Here is a 23,969-nt window from a genome sequence, read left to right as displayed (position 1 = left end):
GAGAGCTGGATGCTGGTGTTCAGCTCACTTTCTCCCTCCGTTCAGCCTGGGGCTCTAGACGTGGAATGGCACCAGCCAAATCCAGGGTGGGTCTTCCCACCTCAGGCCATCTTTCCCAGAAGCACTCTCACAGGCACACGCACGGCTTTTCTCCTAGCTTTGGGACCAGCTGACAGTCAAGGGTTATCATCACGTCGGGGGATGTGCTGGGAAGAGCCTTTTTGGTAGCTAGTCTCTGCAAAGCTGGACGTGAGGTTCTGGCTGGGTCGCTCCTCTTGCTGATGGATCCCATTCCATCTTACAGGAGTCATGTGGCTGGAACTCCTCCTGGCCTCGGTGCTGGGCCTTGTCATCTACTGGTTTGTCTCCCGGGACAAGGAGGAACCTTTACCACTCGGAGATGGCTGGTGGGGCCCAGGGTCAAAACCTTCAGCCAGAGAAGATGAGAGCATCCGACCTTTCAAGGTGGAAACATCAGACGAGGAGATCAAGGTGAGACGCCCTTTCCCAGCCTGGGTAGGAACCAAAGGGGCAGACTGGCTGTGGTTTCCTTAGGACAGAGTAGGGACATGGTTGAAGATGGAGCTTAAGAAATGGGCCATCTTGAGGTTTTGTCTGTCCACGCTAGACCCTGAGGGCAGATACATTTCGCTCCTAAAAGGTATTTCCTACTTACTAAACCCATCTCTCTAGCTACTTTTCCTCTCCCACGCAAGACCCAGGAGGGCTCCCCAATGTCACTGTATTCATCAGAGACCAAAGGAAGCTTCCATCCCCCTCCCCTCATGCCCACTTGCTGCTGGTCCAGAGTTTAAGGGAGAAAGTGAGCAGATGCCTGGGGTAGATATGGAAGTCACAAGGACAGAAGGAAGTAGTGTTCAGGAAATACTGTCATGTGGAGACCACAGGGTCAGCCTTGGGTAGGCCCTACTGTGTTGACCACTTCTGGGCCCATCATTTTGTTACACCAAGCCTGTCCATTGTCACTTGTAAACAGAGATTGCTCTTTCATTTCCCGGCTGCCCAGACCCGAATAATCACACAGAAACTATATTAGTTACAACACTTTTTGGCCAATGACTCGGGCATATTTCTAGATAGCTCTTACATCTTGAATTAACCCATTTCTATTAACCTGTGTATTGCCACAAGGCTGTGGCTTACCGGAAAGTTTCCGGGTCCTTCTCCTTTGGCAGCTATATGGTGTCTCTTTGACTCTGCCTTCTCTCTCTATCTCTATTCTGATTTCCTGCCTGGCTTTACTCTGCTAAGACATTGGCCCAAACAGCTTTATTCATTAACCAATGGCAAGAAAACCTAGTCACAGCATACAGAGGTGAATCCACATCAATCACTCGTTGCGCCAGCTCTCAGAGATGGGCCCTGAGAATGGTCCAGCAGTGGGTCCTGGGTGATGGATTCTAAGTCTAAGGATCCTGGCCTTTCCACATAGAGGTGGAGTCAGAAAGGAGGGGCCAGTGGGTGGAGGGAGGAGCCAGACTCAAGTGGGGTCCCAAGGAGGCAGACCTTACAAAGTGCATCCTTTGCTTCCTTGTGCGGTCCTTACGCAGCTACTGTGACAGGTGCCCCACCGGGTGCCTGGAGAATAGAGACCCCTCCCTCACACAGCTCAGCATTTAGCATCCATCCGCGAAAATGGAGTATCCAACGATAGAGTGACCCACACATCCGTAGAGATTAATGTCATCGGCTCTAGCGAAAGGTCACAAAAGGTCCCAGGAGGAAGGGATTGAGACCGGGAACTGGAATGAAGCCAAGAGCAAGTGGCTGAGGTTCCTGTGTGGGGCACGCTGGGCTCTTGCTTCTGAGGGTGGAAGCTGAGCTCTGAGGATTCTCCTGAATGGAGCCAAGACGTGGACGGAGTCTAGGTTTCCAAACCTGTTTGGGGGAGGCCGAGGGACATGAAAACAGCTGGGAATAATGACACCTGAGCCACTCCATGGGGCACCAGGCGCGTCCCTCCGCTGGAATGCTGAACTTTGAACTGAATCTGCTGTATTTGGATCCTGTGTCCTTTTTATCTGAGTTAGGGCTATTCGATACTGTGCAGCAAGGACCGGCATACCATGGCTCAAGGCCAGGTGTAGCCTACTACTTGTATTTTAACTGCCTGGTGAGTAAACTTCGGTGCCTTTAAAGGAGCATGGGGAAAAAAAAAAAAGAAAAGTAATAATTAAAGTCATGCAATGATTGTCTGGTGTTTGAGCTTCAGTCCTGTGTGTAAGTTTGACTAGGGGCTCATCTGTGGCCACGGCCCCACTGCTCATGCGGGGGACCATCTGTGACTGGTTCTTCACTTCAGGGAAAGAGTAGAGAGCTTGCATCTTGCCTAAAAACTTGCTATGTGACTCCCTGCAAAGTATTCCAGCTCCAGACCTATACATGGCTTGGTGTGTTAAGAGTGAGTATTGTTGACACACCTCAGGAATGAGAAGATGCCTGGAAGGGAGCTGGAAGGGGGAACGGATCATGTGTGGCCTGAGCAGTCTTCCAGTCTCTCCCTGCACCTCCCATTCCACCAATACATGAAAGGGAATTTGAAGTCCACAGGGAGAACCCATAAGCCTCTCAGGGATCCAGTGACACCCATGGGCCCTGTGTGGCCCCTCCATGGTGTCCGTCTGTGGCCGCGGGGTTCACTCTGAGTTGTGGACATAGCTCTCTCCTGACCCTGCCCACCCACCCTGACTTCTTCACTGCAGGACTTACACCACAGGATCGATAGGTTCCGGGCATCCCCACCTTTGGAGGGCAGTTGCTTCCACTATGGCTTCAACTCCAACTACCTGAAGAAAGTGGTGTCCTACTGGAGGAACGAGTTTGACTGGAGGAAGCAGGTGGAGATCCTCAACCAGTACCCTCACTTCAAGACCAAGATTGAAGGTGAGTTTGTTTGCAGACGCCCAGCTGGGCCTAGGGGTGTGTGAGTCACAGGGAAGCCTACCTGTGTGAGATGAGTGACCCAACATCAACCATACTGCAGTACCCCAGGATGCAGGAAGATCAGTGACCTAAGTCAATCATGCTGCCGCACCCCAGAATCCATTGAAAGGTCACAAAGATGCTGAGGTTCACCATCTTGCCAGGATGTACAGATAATGCCAAGAATCAACAAACCATCAGTGTGTAGCACTAGCCTTGATGGCAGATCAATGATTTTGCAAGCAGTGACCTGTAAAGTCCACTTAGGAATCTAGAGGTCCTTGTGCCGTATCAGTAAAGGAAGCCTGGGGTCTGAGCATGGCCTGAATCAGCTTGGCCCCTTCTTGAGTTTTGGGCTAGGCAATCCATTGGGGTGCTCAACAGTCAACCCTGTGATAAACTGTCCTGTCCAACTATAGCCCTCAACCTCATGGCCAAGTCCTCCCTCACACTGTCCCTCAGATTAGCCCTGAAGGCACAAAGTCAACTCTTTATTTCCAGGAAGGCTGACCCCAGGGTCATTTTATCTGAATTAATAGACCCTTAATAGAAAGCAAAATTTTGCCAACACTCGATTAAGCAGGGAATCTTTAGTAAAATTAAATCATGCTGTTAAGTTCTTAACCCATTTATTTTTATTGTGGTTAAATGCATGTAACATAAAATTTGGTGATCTTGAAGTTCACAGTTCAGTAGCTCCGTGGCAAGAAGTGTGTTGTCCCATAGCATGAAGATGATTCATTGTTAGGCAGGCTGTTTCCAGAAGCTTTCCACCCTCCCAAGCTGACACCTTTGGCTGTTGTGAATAACACTGAACACGGGTGTACGCTCACCTCCTGAAGACCCTGCTTATGGCCAGACACAGTGCTGCATGCCTGTGATCCCAGCACTTTAGAGGTTCAGGCAGGAGGGTGAAGTGTTCTAGGTCAAAGTAGGCCATCCACATAAGACCCTGTTTCAAAACACAAAAGAAAGCAAGGAGACTCTTCAACTGTTTGGGCTGACACCTAGAAATGGCAATGCTGAATCGGATAGAAACTCTATACTCAATTTTTTGAGAAATCACCATCAGCAACAGAACATTTTATGTTTCTCCAGAGTGCACAGGTGTTCCAGTTTCTCCATTTCTCCATATCCTCCCCCAAGGCTTGTTAATTCCTGGAATTTGTGACAGCAGTCATGCTACAGGGTAAAGATTGATATCATGTGTGTGTGTGTATTTATTTATATATATATATATGTGTGTGTGTGTGTGTGTGTGTACATATATTGTCATTTGTTTGTTCGTGGTGATGCAGACTTGTTATTCACCGTGATTAATGGTATCAAGCATCTTTTCATTTTTAGATCTTTGGAGAAATTTGTGTCTAAAACCTTTGTCCATTGTTTTAGGATGCTGTTTCACTGTATGGTCCAGGCTGATCTGAATTTGGGAGCATAAATAAATGACTCTCCTGCCTCAGCCTCCCAAATAGCTGGGGCTATAGGAGGAGTCTGGAGTTACTCTGTGGTCAAGTTTCACTCTTCATGTGTGCTGCTAGGCTGTTCTCCAGAACCTGGCATCTCCTGCCATGACTTTGTCGAGAGCATCCAAGCCACTCCCCAAAGCCATCTGTTCAGACTGACGTACCAGTCCCCACAGGTTGTCATTTAAAGCCAATGACACTGCTTCTTGAGCTCAGCATGGATCTCTCTGCCGTCTCAACTTTTCTGTATCTATGCAGCTGATACAAACAGGGTATTTCTCCATCCCAGGTATTGTACTCAGCCTGGGATGGGCACTTAGACAAGACAGGGTTCGAGTCTTCCTGTCTTATGGATCATGGTTAGGGGCATACAGAGAGAAGGCCCCGAAGCTGCCTCCTACAGTTGTGAGTAAGGCTTCTTGGAAGAAGGATCCACTGCACGGAGGTAAAATAGGAACTAGCCAAGTGTGAGGGACAGGTGAGCCAATGCTGGAGAATAAGAGAGTGCAGGGCAGGATGTGCCAAGGGCTGTTTGCTTTCTGGAGACAAACTTAGGAACACAGCTTTACCCCAATGACCTCTGGACGCCCCGATCTCTGTGTCACAACACAAAGCTTCCTCCATGTGCGAGTGCTCCAAGAAGGCAGTTCCAGCCTGGAGTTCACCCCTGAGCAGTTGTGTGTGCTTTCTCAGGCCTGGTCCTGACAGGACGGGGTCTGCCTGCTGAGCTTGGAACCCTGGTGCTCTGGTGGCCTTGCGAGCGATCTGTCACTTCGGTCCTCATACCCCGCAGTTCTTCCCTTCCGCTCCTTTCCTGGACCCCACAGCCCCTCACCCTGCTTTCTGCATCCTCCTGCCTGGAATGGGGCCCAGTGGCAGTCTGTGCAAGACACTGGGCTCTTTATCTAATACTAATAGGAATTAATAATGATGATAATAACTTTGAGTTTCTGTGACGTAATTGTTACAAGGGAGCACAGATAAAGGCGAGTATTCCTGTCAGTGAGTTCCTAGTCTAGATCCAAATTCTGCTCTTTTTACATAACCTTCTCGGGTGAGCCCATGTGAATGTGTGGGGGTTTTTTTTTTTCCTAATTTTGAAATCAGATGATGTGGTACTAAATTTTGAATTAAAAATAACCTCATACCATGCAGCGTAGTCCAGAAACCATAAAAATACCCACTAAAATAACAAAGGTGCCCACTAAAGCAAACATGAAGAGGGCGGTAAGTTTAGCAGCAGAGAAGGACCCTGGGAGGTACTGGAAGGTGGGAAAACAGGGCTCTAAAATAGAACAAGCTCAGCTTTTTAGTTTTGTTAAAAGGAAATATGTTCCAGAAGTGTTTCTTGTGCATGAGCACTGTGCTAAAGGAAGAAGTCCTTTAGAACACGAGTCAGGTCTCAAATCAACATCCTTCTTCATCCGAGAATAAGGTCGGATTAAAGCCGAGAAACCCTGAATTGCACAGCACTGAATTACGCACCAATGCCACACAGCTTTGAAAGGGAGAAAACGAAGCTGGTGTCATCATCCCTTATCCTAGCAGAGGCTGGAGGATCAAAAGTTGAGGCTCAACCTGGGTCGGAGATAGCAGTTTCAAAGGGAAAAAATTCTGCAGTGTGACGCCATGGGCAGATAAACCTTAGGGAGAATATTTATTATATTGTCCGGGGTGACAAGTGTCTTTCACAAAAGGGTGCATTCTTCACGGTTCCATCTAAGTGAGGTATCTGAAACAGAAACTGACAGAGGCAGACTAACTGGGCTGCGGAGATGCTAAGACTGCGTAGACTGTTGTGGAAAAGGCAGATAAGTCCCAGGTCCCACCCTGCCTTTTACAACCATGGTGACCAGGGCTGCAGGAGAGGGGTGTGGCTCAATGGCCGGCCATTTGCCTAGACCACGCAGTGCCTGGGATCAAGCCCTGCAGTACAATGTGAATGGATAAAGTCTTTAAAGAACAATTTGAGAACTTCCCAGTCTAGTGCTGGGACTGGAGAGCCGGGCTCAGCAGCTAAGAGCACTTCCCACTAAGAGTTATTAGGGTTCCCCAGGTCCCAGGACATCAAGTGCCCTCTTTTGACCTCATCAAGCACCAGGCATTCATGTGGTATAGAGACACGTTCAGACAAAACACTCCTAGCCATGCAATAGTATAGGCCTTTAAAAAGTTTAGTTTTATAATTGGGAAATTATAATTGATAAGAAATGCTTCAGCCAATACATGTAGAAAATGTACATTTTACATCTGTTCATAATAGAAAAATTAAATACATTTATCACAAAGAATAAAACTACTCAGCTGTCCCACTCCTAGACGATTGCGCTGTATAACTTTGGAGCTTATCCCTGAGAACTTCAAATCTCTGCATACAGAGTTATATAAAGTCCTTGGCCCCTGAGGGTCTAGTCCATGGTTTTTTTCCTTTACTATGATGTGAAGTCAATATGCCTTCTATAGAAACCACAATTTGGTCCTTTTTCCGGGCTGGTGACAGTCTGTCTAGGCACAACTCTCACATGGCCCATTACCACAGAGGAAACAAGCTATTCTGCAGGAAACCGAGGAGGCTGAGCTTTCGTGTTTGACAAGTTAGGTACATTGTGTGTGTGTATGCATCTATGTGTGTGTGTGTATGCATGTATGTTCGTCTGTGTGTGTTTGTGTAGATATGCGTGCATCTATGTGTGTATATGTGTGTGAGTGCACTCACACTGAACACAAGGCCTCGTGTATACTAGGCATGTGATCTGCCACTGACGAAGGCATTTTTGACTTCCAAAATTTTCAGCTTCTGGCAGGTTCGTGAGAATATAAGCTACATAATGGCTGTTGCACTCATGAGCAAGCAGGCCAGGCTAGTTGATAACCCCAGCGTGGCATTCCCGTGGATGAGAAGCTGTTGGCGGTTGGCGGGGAAGTCATTTTTCTTCGGGGTTGTAGCTGATGGCAGGTTGTCCATGCACATACAGACAGCTCTAATTGGACTCAGTGAGTTAGAAAAGAAGACAAGAATATGAGAGGGGAGTCCGGGGGAGTGGGTACTATCATGAATCATTTACATATAGACATACATGTATAACATATGAAATTGTTGAAAAGTAATAGAAATATTTCCATTTTTAAAAGAAATTTAAAATACATATAACCCCATGTATGTGAATATACTACGCATAAGGCTGTCTGCGAAACTGGGCTACACCATGGCCAGGACATGGTCATTTAATTCCATGGCTATGAGCTCTTCTGTACATTACGTGAGCACACGGACGACAGTCACTTCTCACGACTACTGCAGAGCTCTGTCGAATGCAACCCACTGTCGCTGGGTATACGGCCCTCTCCCGCCCTGCTGTGTTCTCAGTGAACAAGTGTTTATGGAGCCTGCTGTAAGCCAGGCTCTGTCCTGGGCTGTGGAATCCTGGAAGTGCATTCCAGACCACCTCTGCCCTCCAGAGAGCACACTCTAATGTGACTGGGAGGTCAGCGAGGACATGCACATAACCAGAGCTCACTGTAAGCACCCAACAGTGAGACTTGTTATTACTGTCATCAGAACCTTAGGGACACCAAGGACACAGTGTTTACTCTCTCCAGGAATGGCACACAAGGAAACAAGACCCCCAGGACCTCAGCCTGCACTGCAGCAGGCCCCTCCTTCCCTCACCCCAACTGTGCTCTTCCCCAGGGCTTGACATCCACTTCATCCACGTGAAGCCTCCCCAGCTGCCCTCAGGCCGCACCCCAAAACCCTTGCTGATGGTGCATGGCTGGCCCGGCTCCTTCTATGAGTTTTACAAGATCATCCCGCTGCTGACTGACCCCAAGGCCCACGGCCTGAGTGACGAGCACGTGTTTGAAGTCATCTGCCCCTCCATTCCTGGCTATGGCTTCTCAGAGGCATCTAGCAAGAAAGGTACAGGGTGCTGGAGGGTGGCACATTCCAGACTGGTCTGTTCCTACCAGTACCTGCTAGGTCTGTATCTTCCTCAGGGCGCCAAGGCTCCTTCCTTCTGGTCTCCTCTGAACCTGTTTGTGCTCAGCTGGGGAAAGAAAGGTCTGGGGAATTTCACAGGCACCTGCGCACTAGCCATGACTCCCTGAGTAATACTCACTGTACTGGTCAGTTGTGCCCCGTTTGCGCTCACGGTGAAGCTGGCTCTGGAAGCAAAGATGCTGACACCCCTAGCCTGACTCCCTATTTCACACTCAAGCCTGTTTATCTCAAAGTGTCCTTCAGGGCACCCAGTCCTGGGCCCCCTGACTCTAATGGGAAGAAAGAAAACCAGCAAGCGGCTCAGAGTGTTAAGAGCGTTGCATCCTGGAGGGTGGCTAGAAGGCAGAGTTCGGGTGCTGCTGCGTTTGTCCCATCTCATAAACATGCCCAGAGTGGGAAGCCCATAGTGGGAAACATGCCCACAGGGAGAAAACTCTCCATGGGGATTCTAGCTGATGCCTCAACTTCCCTCTTGATTTCTGCGGCATGTTGGGAAGGTTCCCTTATTGCTTGCTTCCTCGGGCAGGCGCCTCCGCTCATCTTTACAGCCTGTTGGAAACTTCTGATTTGATGATTGCTATTTGTCAGCTGCCACTATTGCTGCTGTACCTTAAAACTCATTCAAAGCCCAAAGTCCAGCTATTGCCAACGATACCCCAGACTGTTCAGAACACCCTGTTTGTCTCCAAAGTCCAGCTATTTCAGATGGTTCCCCAGGCTGTGCAGAACACCCTGTCTGTTCCCTTTGCACTCAGGCTTCAATTCGGTGGCCACCGCCAGGATCTTCTACAAGCTGATGTTGCGGCTGGGCTTCCAGAAATTCTACATTCAAGGAGGGGACTGGGGGTCCCTCATCTGCACCAACATGGCTCAGATAGTTCCCAAGTGAGTTGATGTAACAATCAGGCATGGTACAGTCTCTCCAGGATCTCTGTGTGGGTGGAATCCACACAGGACACGGGTTGTTGACCAGCAGTGTCCGAGACATTGGAGCACCCCTTAGCCAGATCCCCACAGGCCCAGATGCTGTGGGCCTGGGGCTGAGGAAACAGATCTTCCCTCATTGGGTTAGAGAGGGCATGTTGACCCCATCCTCTCCTTGGGGTAACTGTGGTGGTGGTCTAAAGCAGACGAAGAGGCCTGTATTAGATCATGTTGGACAAGATCTAGAACAGGCCTGACCAGAATACTCTAGAACAATTCCCTCCTCTCCAGCCACTCATCTCAACTCAGTGGATGCCCCCAATGGACAGGTGCCATTGGAGACTGGCTCTTCAATCCCGTGGCCTGTCCCTTCCGCCCCATCTCCTCTCACATAGAGGCCAAGCTCACCTGTGCCCATTCCTCTGCCCACAGCCACGTGAAAGGCCTGCACTTGAACATGGCTTTCATTTCAAGAAACATCTACACCCTGACCCCTCTCCTGGGCCAGAGCTTCGGGAGGTTTCTTGGCTACACTGAGAGGGATATCGAGCTGCTGTACCCCTTCAAGGAGAAGGTTTTCAACAGCATCATGAGGGAGAGTGGCTACCTACACATCCAGGCCACCAAGCCAGACACCGTGGGTAAGCGCACCAGGGCAGGGGGACCCAGAGGGAATCCCGCTGCCCCTGAGAACACAGCTTACAGCAAGAGAGCCCTAATAAGCTGAGAGTTGAACTCAGGGCATTGCTCATGCTAGCTCAGCCATCTGCCGCTTAGTACAACTATAATCCCAGGTATGGGAGGCAGAGCCAGGGGAGCCCCACAACATTTAGGTACCTAGTTCACACAGTGAGTTCCAAGCCATCCTGGGCTATATAGCAAGACTCTTGACTCAAAAAAGAAGAGGAGGAAAAGAGAGGAAAATAAACAAAAAAATTTAATTCATAAGAAAAATGATAGGATGATCAAACAAACAGTCATTTGTTCAAAGGTATTAAATACAAACTTGTTTTCTAATGGATACAGAACTCATTAACACCCACAAGTAGTCAGGCCTGGTGATGCATGCAAGCCTGTAATCCCAGCTGCTCTGGAGGCTACAGCAAGACAAGGCCTCCTGAGTGGCTTAATCTGAGACCTGATCTGGGAGTAAACACAGTAAACATGTCTGTGAGGCAGCTCAGTGGGAGAGCATTTGCCTTGCAACTGTGAAGTCCCTGGGTCCAATCCCCAGTATAGAAGCAAAATTGCCTGGAGGGGGGTATGTATTTCTTCTTGAGAGACCAGAACCATTTGTATTTTCCTGGTTTTTCTTTTAGCTGTAAAGTAGCTAAAAGACAGGGGAAGGTGGGACCCCCCACCCTAGAATAGTGTTTCTCAACCTTCCTAATGTTGTGACCCTTAATACAGTTCCTCATGTTGTGCTCACCCCCCACCATAAAATTATTTTCATTGCTACTTCATAACTGTAATTTTGCTACAGTTCTGAATTATAATATAAATATCTGATATTCAGGATATCTAATATGTGACCCCTATGAAAGAGTCATTCAACCCCCAAGAGAGTCACATCCCACAGGTTGAGAACCCCTGCCTTAGAAGAGCCAAGGCCTGTGAGGTGTCCTCTGGATGTCCCTCGAGTCCATTCAGAAGACACCTGGGAATCATTTTGCTCACTTCAGAGCCTCCCACAGTTCCCATGGCAGTCCCATACCCACACCAAGGACAGCCTCTGATCACATTAGCCCTGTGCAAAGTCAGGATTCCTTTTCAGTTGTGAAACAGATGCTCATCATATGATTTAAAATGCAAAACACACACACACACACACACACACACACACACACACACACGAGAAGTCAGTCTCGAGCTCTCCTGCCTTCCAGCTGCACTCTCCAGAAGAGCTGGCAACCTTGTCCCTTACACATGTTGTAAATGCAGGCCCTATGGGTCTGACACAGGTGATGGCCTCTTTCGGGACCTGAATGGGTCCCCCTCACTCCTCTAACTAGGTGTCCTAGGGTGCTGTTTCCGGTACTCATCCGTCTGGTGATTGGAGCCACACAGCGTGGACTCTGTATTCTAGCTCCTTTTTCTCAGTATGACTTTTGAGAGGCTTCTGCGCTGTTACCCTGGCCATGATACTTAATGCTGGCTGTGCTATTGATCTCCCCTTGCTATACGAGGCTACCCAGGCCAGGGCTCCAGAAGTGGGGTGCATTGCTGGGCCTGCTGCCGCTCTGTGGCACCCACACACCTCCGTCCTGGAGTCATACTCTCTGGGGTCAGGCTCAAATCCCTCCCTTGCTCCTCCCCATCCAGGCTGTGCTCTGAACGACTCGCCCGTGGGCCTGGCTGCCTACATCTTAGAAAAGTTCTCCACCTGGACCAAGTCAGAATACCGTGACCTGGAGGACGGAGGCCTGGAGAGGTGAGGCCCCACGGCCCTGCTGCAAGGACCCAGTCCTGAGGCTCAGCCTCTTTCTGCCTGCCATCCCATCCCTGCCCCAAGGCGCTCCACAGGGGAAGCCAGCAACCATCTTTAGCCCTTGACTCGCTGCACCTCCTACTCCATGGCCAGTGTTGTCCTTATAGGGATGGGGAAGTAGAGGCCAGCAAGGTCCGGTGACTTGTTCAGCCTTCCAGTTGGTGGTGAGACAAGATATGTGTGCCAGGAAGTTCCCAGAGTCGCAAACACCATTTATTGCAGGATAGCCGAACCCTTGCTCAGGACACCTATGTAGCCTGTGGGTTCTGTGGAAACCAGCAGGGAGAGGCAGAGCTGTGAGAACACATACATGTGAGGGTGTGTTTGTGTGTCCCTCCAACACAGTGCTGAGTGACACGGAGCTTAGCATTGATGCCGTGCTCATTTGTGGCATGGTCACATCGAGGCACAGGCTGCAAGACATCCAAGCAGGGGTGTCCATTCAGAGCCCGGATCCACAGAGGTAGCGCTAGGGTAAAATATCATATAGAAGAGACAGACCCATGTGGTCTGGTTGTCCTGGAGTAGATGTCACAGAAAATGTGGATGGCAGCATCTAGAGATGCTGGAACATCCCTACAGAGGAGGGAAAGGAAAGGACAGCGGGATGGGACAGACAGACAGAAAGGACAGAGGCCGATAAGAGCCTCACTCTACAGACCAGAGCAGTAAGAGCAGTTCAGGAAGCAGAACTGAGAATAGAGTTGAGGGTGGGGTGGGAGAGGAGTTGGAGGATCAGGGAGGGCAGCTGGAAGAAGGGGCCTAGGGGTAACGTGACAGAGTGTGGCTAGCCTAGGAAGGAGAGAAAGCTGACACAGCCAAGGAGGCAGATGGGTGATTCAGGGACCAACACTAGCAGATCACAATTCTAGGGCAGAAAAATCTGGAAATGCCAGGCCCAGACACAGTGGGCCCTAGCGTCTGCCAGACGCTTTGAGAACTAAGATGTTCTCAAAAAGGGTGACCAGGCAGGTGGGGCTGTGATAGACGTGTGGCCCATCAGGAAACATCCAAGGTTGGGACCTTTGGAGGAGTCAGCAACTGGGATCGAATGGGGTCAGCAGGGTTGGGAGGCCACTTGGGGCTATAGCTTAGTCTCAGTTAAGGCTCAGAAGACCACAGGGCTGAATCAGTGAGGTCAGCAGGTGTCATAGAGGGAACGGCAGCACTCTGCAGTGGGCCAACAACACAGAGGCCCTTCTACAAGGCAGACAGCTACCAGGGATCTCCGGAGCTGTGGAAGATCACAGCCATGAGTGACAACTGTAATTCCTTAACCCGTCCCTGCACTCCCAAGCTAGGCCTTACCTGGATGTTCCAAGCCTGAAGGGGCAGCCCCTTTGTTCTTAACAGCCATGGCTTTCACTGACCTGGGCATCCGGTGTGCTTTCCCAGGAAGTTCTCCCTGGAAGATCTGCTGACCAACATCATGATCTACTGGACAACAGGAACCATTGTCTCCTCCCAGCGCTTCTACAAGGAGAACCTGGGCCAGGGCATCATGGTCCATAGGCATGAGAAGTAAGCCTGGCTGAGCAGGGAGAGGGGACGCTGGGGTTAGTAGCCACTTGGACTTCAGTTCAAAGAAGGCAAGATGGCGCCATAAGAAAGACAGCAGATGTTCTTGGGATCCTGATGTTCCCTGCATCCTGCTCTGCTGGGACAGAGGTATTGGGGTTTGCAAGGTCTACAATGAGACGCTCAGGTGACAGCGAGGAAACAGACTCGCAAAGTGGGTATTTAGAGGCTCACATGACCTGTTACATAGTCGTCCCAGGCAGAGAGGGTCCTTAGTAAGTGAAAACAGGAACTATAATGGGAGGGTAGCGTAAGCCTTTGATGGCTCCGTGATCTAGCTCTCCCCAGGCCATAGGTGTCCCCTCTGGAAACAGGAGAACACAGCATCTCTGCCTCACCCTTATCCCTCTTCCCCGCAGGATGAAGGTCTTGGTGCCCACCGGCTATGCTGCCTTCCCTTGTGAGCTACTGCATGCGCCAGAAAAGTGGATGAAGGTCAAGTACCCCAAGCTCATCTCCTACTCTTACATGGAGCGTGGGGGCCACTTTGCTGCCTTCGAAGAGCCCAAGCTTCTGGCCCAGGACATCCGCAAGTTCGTGTCCCTGGCTGAGCTGCAGTGACGACACTAGCTACCAACCATGGCTTTAGCAGCAGCCCTGGCTCCCCTGGAGGCACATTGAGGAGAGATGACCCCGTTCTAAGGAATGTTTGCTTCTGTCCTCTGACCACCCTGGGGGTCCACACTTAACCCCCACCCAGAGTCCCCTCTCACCACCCCATATGCACCACCCCACTGCACACCAGGGTTAAGCTTTGATGATAAAGGTTTTATTTCTAAGAGTGTCTGGACCAAATTCCATGTGTTTCTTAGACACCCACATGGGGCTTTCCTTCCAGAAGAGAGTTGCCAGGTGCATGGACCCCATCATGGAGGGTCCTTCTCGGCATGTGGAGGATGCTGACTGTGGCAGAGATGCAGTTAGATGCCAGCAGTAAGTAGTCCAGGCCACGCTGCACCAGGCAGACCCCAGAAGACTACAAGCACCCCTTGAGCCGCTCACAGTACCCAACCCCTAGGAACAGAAGTAGTGTGGCTGGCGGCTATCTGTGAGAAGATCTGAGTACCCCAGGCCCCGCTAGGTGAGCTCGGCGAGATCTGCAGAGCTGTGTTGGTCCCATGTCCTCTGAGGTAGAGGGAAGGAACACCCAGGTTTGGCTCTGTGCTGCTACAGCAGCGCTTTCTCCTCTTCCTTGAAAAATCTCCTCCTGGCATGATGCTGTCCTTCAGGCATCTCCCAGTGAACCACAGGAAGGATGCTCTTTGTCAAAAGTAGCTGCCCAGCTCCAAGACCCTGCTGGGGAAACAGAGGCTGCCTGACCTTCTGCGGGCGCGGCTTCAGATTGAGGACATGCCCAACACCCAACCTGGGCACCCCACTCTCCAACTCCCACTCTGTCTTCATATCCTTCCCCATGAGCCTTATGGCACTGCCCCACCCCCAGCAGATGCTGAGATGGGGTCTTACCAGCTGGCCCTGTGGGAACTTTATTGATAATTCTCATTGTCTGTGCCTTCTCTGTGGCGATCCAGAACCTCTGCCCTGATCCAGCCAGAGTCCCAGGTAACGTAACACAAAAACCCAGCCCAACAGTTGAGGCATATATACAGCTTCTAGGAGACCCTACCATCAGCATCAGCAACAGCAGGGGCCTTCCTGGTCCCCACCCCTCCCCACTGGGAGTCCCTACATGGGGCTGCACCTGGGCTCTGGAACCCATCTGGAGTTTATGTCAGGCCTGACTGCTTCAGGATAGCAAGAGATGTTTCCCCCACTCCTCAGAGGACATAGGTCTTCCTGATACTGTATTCTAGAAGGTTCCCACTTCATTTGGGAAGCCAGACTGTCTGTGGAGACAGGGGTGTGTCAGCGATGCCTCCTCCCCGGCATAGGCTGGGAACGAGGGATCTCCAGCACACATCTGGCCTATTCTCTTGCTGTTGGAAGGACCTCAGGTGTCCTTGAGTAATGACGGTCCCTGGGGATCTTCTCAGGAGAGACTGTCCAAGGACAGACTATTCTAAGAAGAATTCCTGACCTCACAGTGGTATCAGCTGGAAAGGCCAGGGCCGCTCTCCTGTCCTTGGCCATTAGGGTAGCATCCATCACTGCTCTGCTGTCTGAGACTCCGACCCCCAGCCTCCCGCTAAGCAACATCTGGAGGCTAGAGAAGAGGAGACTCAGGAAGGAAAGGGATCCTGGCATCTTATTCCTTTGGAGCAGATGCCTCAAGCGGTTGCTGAATTCAGAGGCGTGTGTTTGCCGCCCCCTTGTGGCTATCAGAGGAGCTCACATGCACCCATGAATAGCAAAGCTTCACCCATCCAGAGCCTCCTGCACTGAAAATCCTCCAGGCAGTGGGTCTGAGCCTGGGCAGGTGAGGAGATCATTACAGCCCAAGGGGTTGGCATCCATCCTACAAAGCTCCCGGTTTATCTATAAGGGAGGCCTTCCAAGATTCCCAGCCGATACATGAAAACTGCCCGGAAGCCTTAAAGCCATCACTACTGAACACTGTCTGGAACTGCGATGGTGTGTGAGGCCACAGGAAATATGACAGGAATTTTGTTTTCCTTCTCCACAAGTTGATGGATCAAAGATTGATCCTCCAGGGTCTCAGCATGTGGTATCTTTTTCTTTACTCATACATTAAGAACGTTCACTTTTCACCTGAGGGAATTGCTTCGCAGTCCCTCTTGGGCATTCAGAATGTCACATGATCCCCCTTGCCTATCAGGGCATCATTAAGTGAAATATTGGCACCTGGTCCTAAGCACTGACCAATGACCTGGTTAACCATGCTGAGACTGGCGGGTAAGGGGCAGGGAGCTAACACAGAGTGGATGCGTGGAAACAAGATTCACACAGGACAGAACTATCTCCCAAGAATGACGGAAACTTAAGTTTATTTCTAAAAGAAGGAGATGCAAATGTGAAAGGAGACTGCACCATACCTATTGCTAGAATGCTTAAAAGACCCTCAAGGGAGCTGGCGAGATGTCTCAGCAGTTAAGAACACTGGCTGCTCTTCCCAGGGACAGGGTTCCATTCCCAGCACCCACATGGTGGCTCACAATCATCTGTAACTCTAGTTCCTGGGGATCTTACGCCCTCTTCTGGCCTCTGTGAATACCAGGCACACATGTGCTACACAGCCATACATGTGAGCAAAACTCTTATTACCCCCCCCCAAAAAAAAAGAATTAAAGACCCTGCTGAACACACTTAGCTGATAAACACTTTCGGCAAAGTATGGGAGGCAAAAGCACCTTATCAAGCCACTAGTAGCCAAAAGCACTATCAAGCCAGTAGCTTTATATGAAAGAAATCAGAATCCACTCACAATAACTTTTAAAAAGTAAAATACTAGGTCTGGAGAGGTGGCTCAGCAGTTGGGAGCACTGGCTGCTCTTCCAGAGGTTCAGATTCCCAGCGTCCACATGATGACTCAACCATCCATAACTCCTTTTCCAGGGGATTCAATGCTTGTTCTGGCCTCAGCAGGCACCGGGCATGCATTTTGTATACAGACATACATGCAGGCAAACACCATATGTGTAGAAGAATAAAAATTTTAAGTCAATTTTAAAAAAGGAATCTATGTAGTAAAGGGGGTGAAAGACCTCTACAGAGAGAGCTTTACAACACTGAAGAAGGAACTAGAAGATGCTAGAAAAAGGAAAGGTGTCCAATGCTCATGAATACGTAGTTAATATTGTGGAAATGTCTATGTTAGTGAAAGTGGTCTATAGATTAAACTCAGTACCTATCCAAATTCCAACAATATGCTTCACAAATCATTAAAGAAACGTATTTGGATCAAACAGTCCCAAATAGCCAAAGCAGTCCTAAGCAGAAAGAACAATGCTGGAAATACCACAGTACCTGGCCTCAAATTACATTAAAGAGCTATAGTGACAGAAACATCATGATACTGACACAAATATAGACACGTGGACCAATGGACAGCAGGAGGGGACCTGGATATAAACCTATACAATGGCAGCCACCTAATCTCAAGGTGTCAAAAAAAACGCGTTGATAGAAAGCGTCAGCAAATGGTGACAAGAGAACCGGATGTTTGAGTGGAGAAGTAGACTAACGCCACATCTCTCACCCTGTGCAAAAACCCAATCAAAGTGGACCAAAGACCTCCATTAAGACCTGAGTCTCTGAAACTACTGGAGAGAAATACCAAGGAAACAACTCAGATTCGATATAGACACCACAGACAGGGACTTTCTGGGAAGGATCTAAAGATGCCAGGAAATCTAAAGAATTCACAAACCAATTACAGGACATCAAAACCTGTGCAGCAAAGAAAACCATCAACAGAGTGAGGGGACAGCCCACAGAACTACACATCTGACAGGAGGGTGATCTATACTGAGCTCCAGAAATGGCAAGCCCCCTACAACCCCCCCCCCCCCCGCCCTGCAAAAAGTCATCCAGCTAATGGATGGGAAATGAACAGCTCAAAAGAGGGAAAACAAATGACCCGAAAAATACACAGAAAAGAAATATTCTATAGTGATATTTTATTTATGTTTTAATAAATAAAGCTTGCCTGAAGATCAGAGGGTAAAACTAAGCTGGTAGAGGCCAGGCAGTGGTGTCACACACCTTTAATCCCAGTACTAGGGAATCACATGCCTTTAATTCCAGCACTAAAAGGGAATATAAAATGGGAGGAGACAGAGACACAGGGCTTAGTCTGCAGTCACCAGTCAGACACAGAGAAAGCAAGATGAGAATGCCTTATTGGGAAAAGGTACCAAACCATGTGACTAAACATAGAGAAGAATTATGGGTTAATTTAAGTTGTAAGAGCTAGTTAATAATAAGCCTGAGCTAATAAGCCAAATAGCTTATAATTAAAATAAGCCTCTCTGTGTCTCTTTGGGACTGAATGGTTGTGGAACTGGGCGGGACAGAAACTTCCATCTACAAAGTCCCAAATATGACAGCCAATGCCAGGGAGGATACGAGGAGGCATTGGGAATGTTACTGGGGTGCGTCTATTATGGAAATTGGTAATGGGGTTCCTCAAGTTAAAACTGGAACTCCTGGGTGGGAGAAATGGCTCCCAGTGAAGACCCCACTTTCTACAGATTGCAATAATAAAGCTACTGCCACCCTAAGGGATGCGCTTCCCAGTTTCTTTGCATGGTGGGGAGGGCCTGTGGGCAGGGCCATGCAGACAGACCGCCTTCCTGATTCTGACTGTTCAGGATCCAGTCCTGACCCATGGCCTGGCTTCTATCAGCCTTTCCTTTGGGGTAAAAAATGCAACCTACCTCCTCTTGGCCAACAGTCTGGCCCTTGGCAAGAGGTGTCCTGCCCTGCCCATCAAGGTACTGTCTTAGCCAGGGTTTCTATTGCTGTGAAGAGGCACTGTGACCACAGCAACTTTTATGAAAGGAAACTTTTAACTGGGCTGGCTTCCAGTTTCAGAGGTTTAGCCCATTGTCATCATGACGAGACATGGGGCACACAGGCAGTCAAGGTGTTGGTGACAGAGCTGAGAGTCCTACATCTTGACCTGCAGGCAACAGGAAGAGATCTGAAGCCCTAGGCATGGCCTGAGCATATATGAGACCTCAGAGGCCACCTCCTCAGTGACACACTTCCTCCAACAAGGCCATAGCTACTTCAACAAAGCCACACCTCCTCATAGTGCCAGTCACTATGAGTTTATGAGGGCCAATTACATTCAAAACACCACAGGTAGTGTTAGGCTTAAGACTGTAAATGGCTGCTGGGGGCAGACCGGGAGCTGGGCGGCAGTGGGTGCCTTGTCTTTTTCTCCGATGGCTTTATTGGGTTTCTATGCATGTCTCTACGGCTCTTTACTCTTCCTTCCGTCTCATTGCTTTTCCTGTTACCTGTTAAAATGCCCTAACAACGCAATGTATGGAGAAGGGAGCATTGATTTTGACCCATGGTTCCATGGTCCGTTGTGAGAAAAAGTCACAGCGGCAAGAATGTGAGGTGACATTGCCCCTACAATCAGGATGCAGAGAGAGAGAAGAGTGTGCTCCTGTGGTTGTGACCCCCACCCCAGGGAATGGTACTGCACACAGTGGATAGCTCTTCCCACCTCTCTTAACCTTCCTCATGACAATCCCCCCAGGCGTGCCCCGAGGCTCACCCACCTTCAGGTGACTTTAGGGCTCATCAGGTTGATAATTGATTAGCCCTCACACCTACCACTGCAAGTCGCTCACTCCCAAACTTTTCTTTAAATTGAGTCTCATCAGGAAGTCCAGGCTGGCCTCGAATTCATAGAGACCTGCCTGCCTCTGCCTCCCAGATGCTGGGATTGAAGCTGTGCGCTACCACAGCTGGCCACGCCCATGCTTCTTTCCTCTCCTGGTGCCTTTCCCTAGTAGATTCTATTTTTACCATCCTTTTTTCCTCTCCTCCCTAGTTTTCTCATAGAAAAGAAAACATTTAATACTTATGCAAGTTTGTGTGAGAAATCTCCCCCATAATCTCAGACATTTGAACACTTAATGGGTTTCCAGGTGGTGGTGCTGTCTGGAGGCTTTGCTTGAGGAAATACGTTCCTGAGGGCATTTGAGAGCTCAAGGCCTCACCCAGTTGCTTCCCACTTGCAGTTGAGGATGTGAGAGCCCAATGTCCTGCCTGCTCCTGCCACGAGCCCACCACTGCGGCCATGCTACCCCGCCGTGATGAATTCCTACCCCTTTGGGACCATAAGTTCAAATAAAGTCTTCGGTAAGTGGCTTGGCCATGGTGTTTCATCAGAGCAACAGAAAAGCAGCTAGAACACTTGTTTTTCTGTGTCACGACCAACAACATGGCTTAGTGGACTGAGGCACCAGCTGCTTAATGTGATGGCCTCAACTTCTGCCATCTGCCTGCAAAGACGTTCATCTTTAGAGCTTACTTAGGAAAAGCCCCTTTGTGCGTGCATGCCACGTTTTCTTTATCCACTCATCTGTTGTTGGTTTCTATGTTGGTTTCTTGGCCTTGTAGATAATTCAGCAATCAACATGGATGTGCAGGGTCTCTCTGTGATATTGTGACTTATATTCTTCCAAGCTTATAACTGATACTGTGGCTGGGTCCTATGGTAGTTCTAACTTAAGTTTCTTAAGGAACCTCCCTACTGATTTCCACAGTGGCTGCATAAATTCACATTCCTACCAACCGTGTATACAGATTCCTCATTCCCCATGCCCTCACTTGGACTGGTTACTCTTAGATATTTCAATAGCAACCATTTTTACTGGATGGCAATGCATTTCTTAATAACAAAGTACACGGGCATTTTTCCTTGTTTATTGGCCATTTGTTCCTCCTTTGAGACATGTCCGTTCAAAGCATTGGCCCATTTATAAACTGGATCTTTTGTTCTTCTGTTTTTTCATTCTTTATGTGTTCTACACATTAATCTTCCGTTGCACGAAGCACCAGCAAAAAGCTTCCTCCCATTCTGAGGTCGTCACTTAGCTCTGTGGCACAGAACTGCAATTTGACACCCTCCCATGTCAGTTTCTGCTGTTGTTTCCCGAGCTATATATTCGGTTCCCTGACTTGTGTCTTCTTCATGAATCTGTAGGCACCATCGAGTATCACACCCCCAAGACCCAACCTACAGAAGGTCAATGCCGGCTGCCACTCTGGGCTAATCTAGAATAGCGTTTATTACTGCTATAAAACAAGGAGTGGAGGCTGGTGTAGTCAAGCCTTGTGGTCGGAGATCAGGAGTCTCAAGGTCCCTTCCTTGGGCAAAGTACTAATAGCCTTATCTTAATCAGAGTGTAAGAGAACAATTTAAATAAGATCTGTTACTTTGTTCCCCGCTATAACTTCACTTGGGTTTATTGGAAGATATTACGTCCCAAGAAACTTCACCTGGTGGTAGCCGAAAATTGAGGAGAATATTAGAATGCATATGTTTATCCAATGAATACACACTCGTGAGGAAGCTGTTTGCAATTAGACCCAGGGAGAGACCAACAAGAATAACTAATAATCCAGGTGAATGGTAGGCGCAGCCTGTATTCTGTATGGCGTTGCCAGTATCACTGGACCTGAGCCTCGGAACTGTTATGAAATGAAATCAGGACACAGCTCTGCCATACTGTGACAGGCACCCTGAGCGTCCAGTTGTGACTTAGCGGACTAAGGCATGGCTTAGGAAGCAGGCGGGACGGAGTGGGACAGTGGGGGCTGTTATCACGCCACCTAGAGTGGCACGCGGTTTTCAACTATGAACGGTTTCTGAAGTTTCAATATAACGTTTTCAGGTTGCCGTTTCCCACACATAACCCAAACTCCACCAAGAAAGAAGCCTGCTGGGCAAAGTTGGCATGGGCCATCCTAACACCCTAGGTCCCCGAGTCCCTTCCTTTAGATGGAGGGCCAGCGGTGATCTCTTGGCACCCGGCCTCCAGGTCATTGAAGTTCAGTTTGCTGTCTGAAGTCCAGAGTCATAACTGCCCTGGATACACACAGATTAGCTGAGTCATTGGGCTGTGCAAGTGTACAAAAGAGAGTGGGTAGACGCTCACACTCGATCTGCCCTGCCTCTCCCAAGGGCTTGGGATGCTACTGTGTGCAGAGCTCCGCAGGTCTGCAGCTTGACGAGGAATCAGGAGCCAGCACTGAGTCCTTGTGGACAGTCAGGCACACTGGGATAGCCCTGCCCAGAAGAGGAAATCAGGCACTGCTGTCCCCAGGAAAAGCAACAGTGGTGTTTTGGTCGCTCCCTGCTGCAATCAGGTAGGGGGCTGATTGTCAAGTTCCTTGGACAAGTCGGTCATCTTTCCTGCTGCTCCTTCTTGCTGCTCTCCTGATAATGTCATGCAAAATTTGCTCAATTCTTCCAGGACCTGCTCAGCTGGGTCCAAAAAACAGTGACTGTCTGTGCCCACTGTGGTGCAGGATGCTAGGGACGGTGACAGGAGCTGAGACAGACAGGACAAGGACAGGACATAACAGGATCTGTTCTGGTTTGAGCCTCGGACTGGGGGAACTGCACGCACCGGCCCGCTCTGCCAGGGCACTTACTCCCTGTGTCCCCCACAGTCCCTACACCTACCCTCCCTTCCATGACAAGAGCTCCAGAGGATACTGTGCACCTTCTCCGAGAGTAAGGTTTCTGTCAGGGAGGAGGTAGCTTTCCATTTAAAAAAGGAAACAAGAAAAAAACCTGTGCAACACTCTATTCTTCCTTCCCTTCCTTCCTTCCTTCTTTCCCTTCCCTTCCTTCCTCCCTTCCTTTCCTCCTTCCCTCCTTTCTTTCTTTTCTTCTTTCTTTCTTTTTTTCTTTCTTCCTTTCTTTCCTTCAACATTCTTTTCTTAATCCACTAAAGTCGGACGGGCCTGTCTGTGCCCATCCCGGTCTGTTTAAATTCAAGGAATGCTGGTCTTGCCACCTGACTGATAGATATCAAGGACGTGTCTCCTGGGGACAGGCACTGAGTGTGAGGAAAGGAAATCCTGAGCCAGACAGGCTGAGGATGGTGGCTTCCCAGGATCCCCCATGCTGCCCCTGGCGAGACTGGCAAAGCTTGCTTCTGGTACTGTAAGGCTCCCCAGAAACTTCGTCATAGAGGCTCTGATTCACACAGAACTGAGGAGGGAAATGTGTGGGAAAGTTCACGTCTGTGATCACAGGGCGTGGCTCCGAAAGCCGGCTGGAATGAGGGCTAAATTTGCCTGTGGTTCTAGTTAATGGGAATTGTGTCGATCTTGAAAGCCGCAGCGGCCATCTGAGGTGGGGTGGGGAGTCTGAGCCGAGAGGAGCTGGCCATGGAGGGGGCTGAATCTGTGTGGCAGCGGTGAGGTGCCTAGTGATGGGTGGGTGTGAAGGAAGAAACAGGTGGACTCCAGGGCTGATGACGGGCTTGGGGAGGTTGGTAAGGTCACTGTCCAGACATAATCAGTTTCCACGTGTGAGTTCCCATACACGCCAGGAAGCAGGTGCCCAATACCTAGCCACAGTGTGGCAGAAACCCTAGGGCTGACCCTCTGCACACTCGTGTATTCAGGAAGGGCACCCACAGGCCTGATGATCAGCTTTAAGGGACTCTATAGCGGTACCCTGGAGCCTCTACCAACACCCAGGAAGAGCCGGACACACAGACAGGGTGCTTTCTTGCCTACACTTCCACTGCCTGGAGTGGACCTGCACCCATCTGGTCCCCTCTATCTTCTGTCGTCCACTGCTCCTACACGCATTGTGTCTTATGAAACTTCCTCTGCCACTGTCCGAGGACACGGTTCATGTTCCAGCCACAGTCTGGGCTGAGCCTTCCTCCTATTGGTCTGCAGAAACCAAGTTCTTTTTCTCTCTGAGGGAAAAAAAAAAAAAAAAAAAAAACAGACATCAAATGGGGATTAACACATAACCTGATTTTCTGAACTTTAATAGGCCATGAGTAGCCACAGAAATTCGAGAAGTGGTTGCATTGGGCCCAGGGGAGGGTGGAACATGGAGGAACCAGCCACCGTATAGGTGGCTACACATGGCGTGAATCTACTCCAACTGGATTAGACATTTGAAGGGTATGTGCTTTCTGTTTCAATAAAGCTG

The 23,969-nt window shown here is 49.4% G+C and overlaps 2 protein-coding genes across 3 annotated transcripts in view; both read left to right on the top strand.

Annotated features, from left to right (window-relative positions):
- The window catches only part of LOC126502146 (epoxide hydrolase 1), a 31,644-nt gene extending 17,464 nt beyond the window's left edge, over positions 1 to 14,180 (top strand). Inside the window, exons 2-9 of the mRNA XM_050142974.1 lie at positions 305 to 492; positions 2,724 to 2,904; positions 8,101 to 8,328; positions 9,165 to 9,294; positions 9,766 to 9,974; positions 11,656 to 11,764; positions 13,217 to 13,342; positions 13,759 to 14,180. Coding sequence (XP_049998931.1) covers positions 310 to 492; positions 2,724 to 2,904; positions 8,101 to 8,328; positions 9,165 to 9,294; positions 9,766 to 9,974; positions 11,656 to 11,764; positions 13,217 to 13,342; positions 13,759 to 13,960 — 1,368 coding nt within the window. The 5' untranslated portion in view covers positions 305 to 309 and the 3' untranslated portion in view covers positions 13,961 to 14,180. The remainder of the gene's footprint in view (positions 1 to 304; positions 493 to 2,723; positions 2,905 to 8,100; positions 8,329 to 9,164; positions 9,295 to 9,765; positions 9,975 to 11,655; positions 11,765 to 13,216; positions 13,343 to 13,758) is intronic.
- LOC126502147 (epoxide hydrolase 1-like) overlaps positions 1 to 23,969 on the top strand; it is a 53,654-nt gene that overhangs the window by 17,459 nt on the left and 12,226 nt on the right. Inside the window, exon 1 of one of the 2 annotated variants that reach the window (XM_050142975.1) lies at positions 21,917 to 22,153. The exons of the other annotated variant lie outside the window; for it this stretch is intronic. The gene's annotated coding sequence lies outside the window, so the exon portion shown is untranslated. Of the gene's footprint in view, positions 1 to 21,916; positions 22,154 to 23,969 lie in introns of those variants that run through there. 2 annotated transcript variants of the gene reach the window in all.

Source organism: Alexandromys fortis, unplaced genomic scaffold (genome assembly GCF_014885135.2).
Source record: "Alexandromys fortis isolate MF-2015 unplaced genomic scaffold, M_Fortis_MF-2015_v1.1 scaffold_51, whole genome shotgun sequence".
Lineage (NCBI taxonomy): Eukaryota > Metazoa > Chordata > Mammalia > Rodentia > Cricetidae > Alexandromys > Alexandromys fortis.
This window is presented reverse-complemented; position numbering and strand designations above follow the sequence as displayed.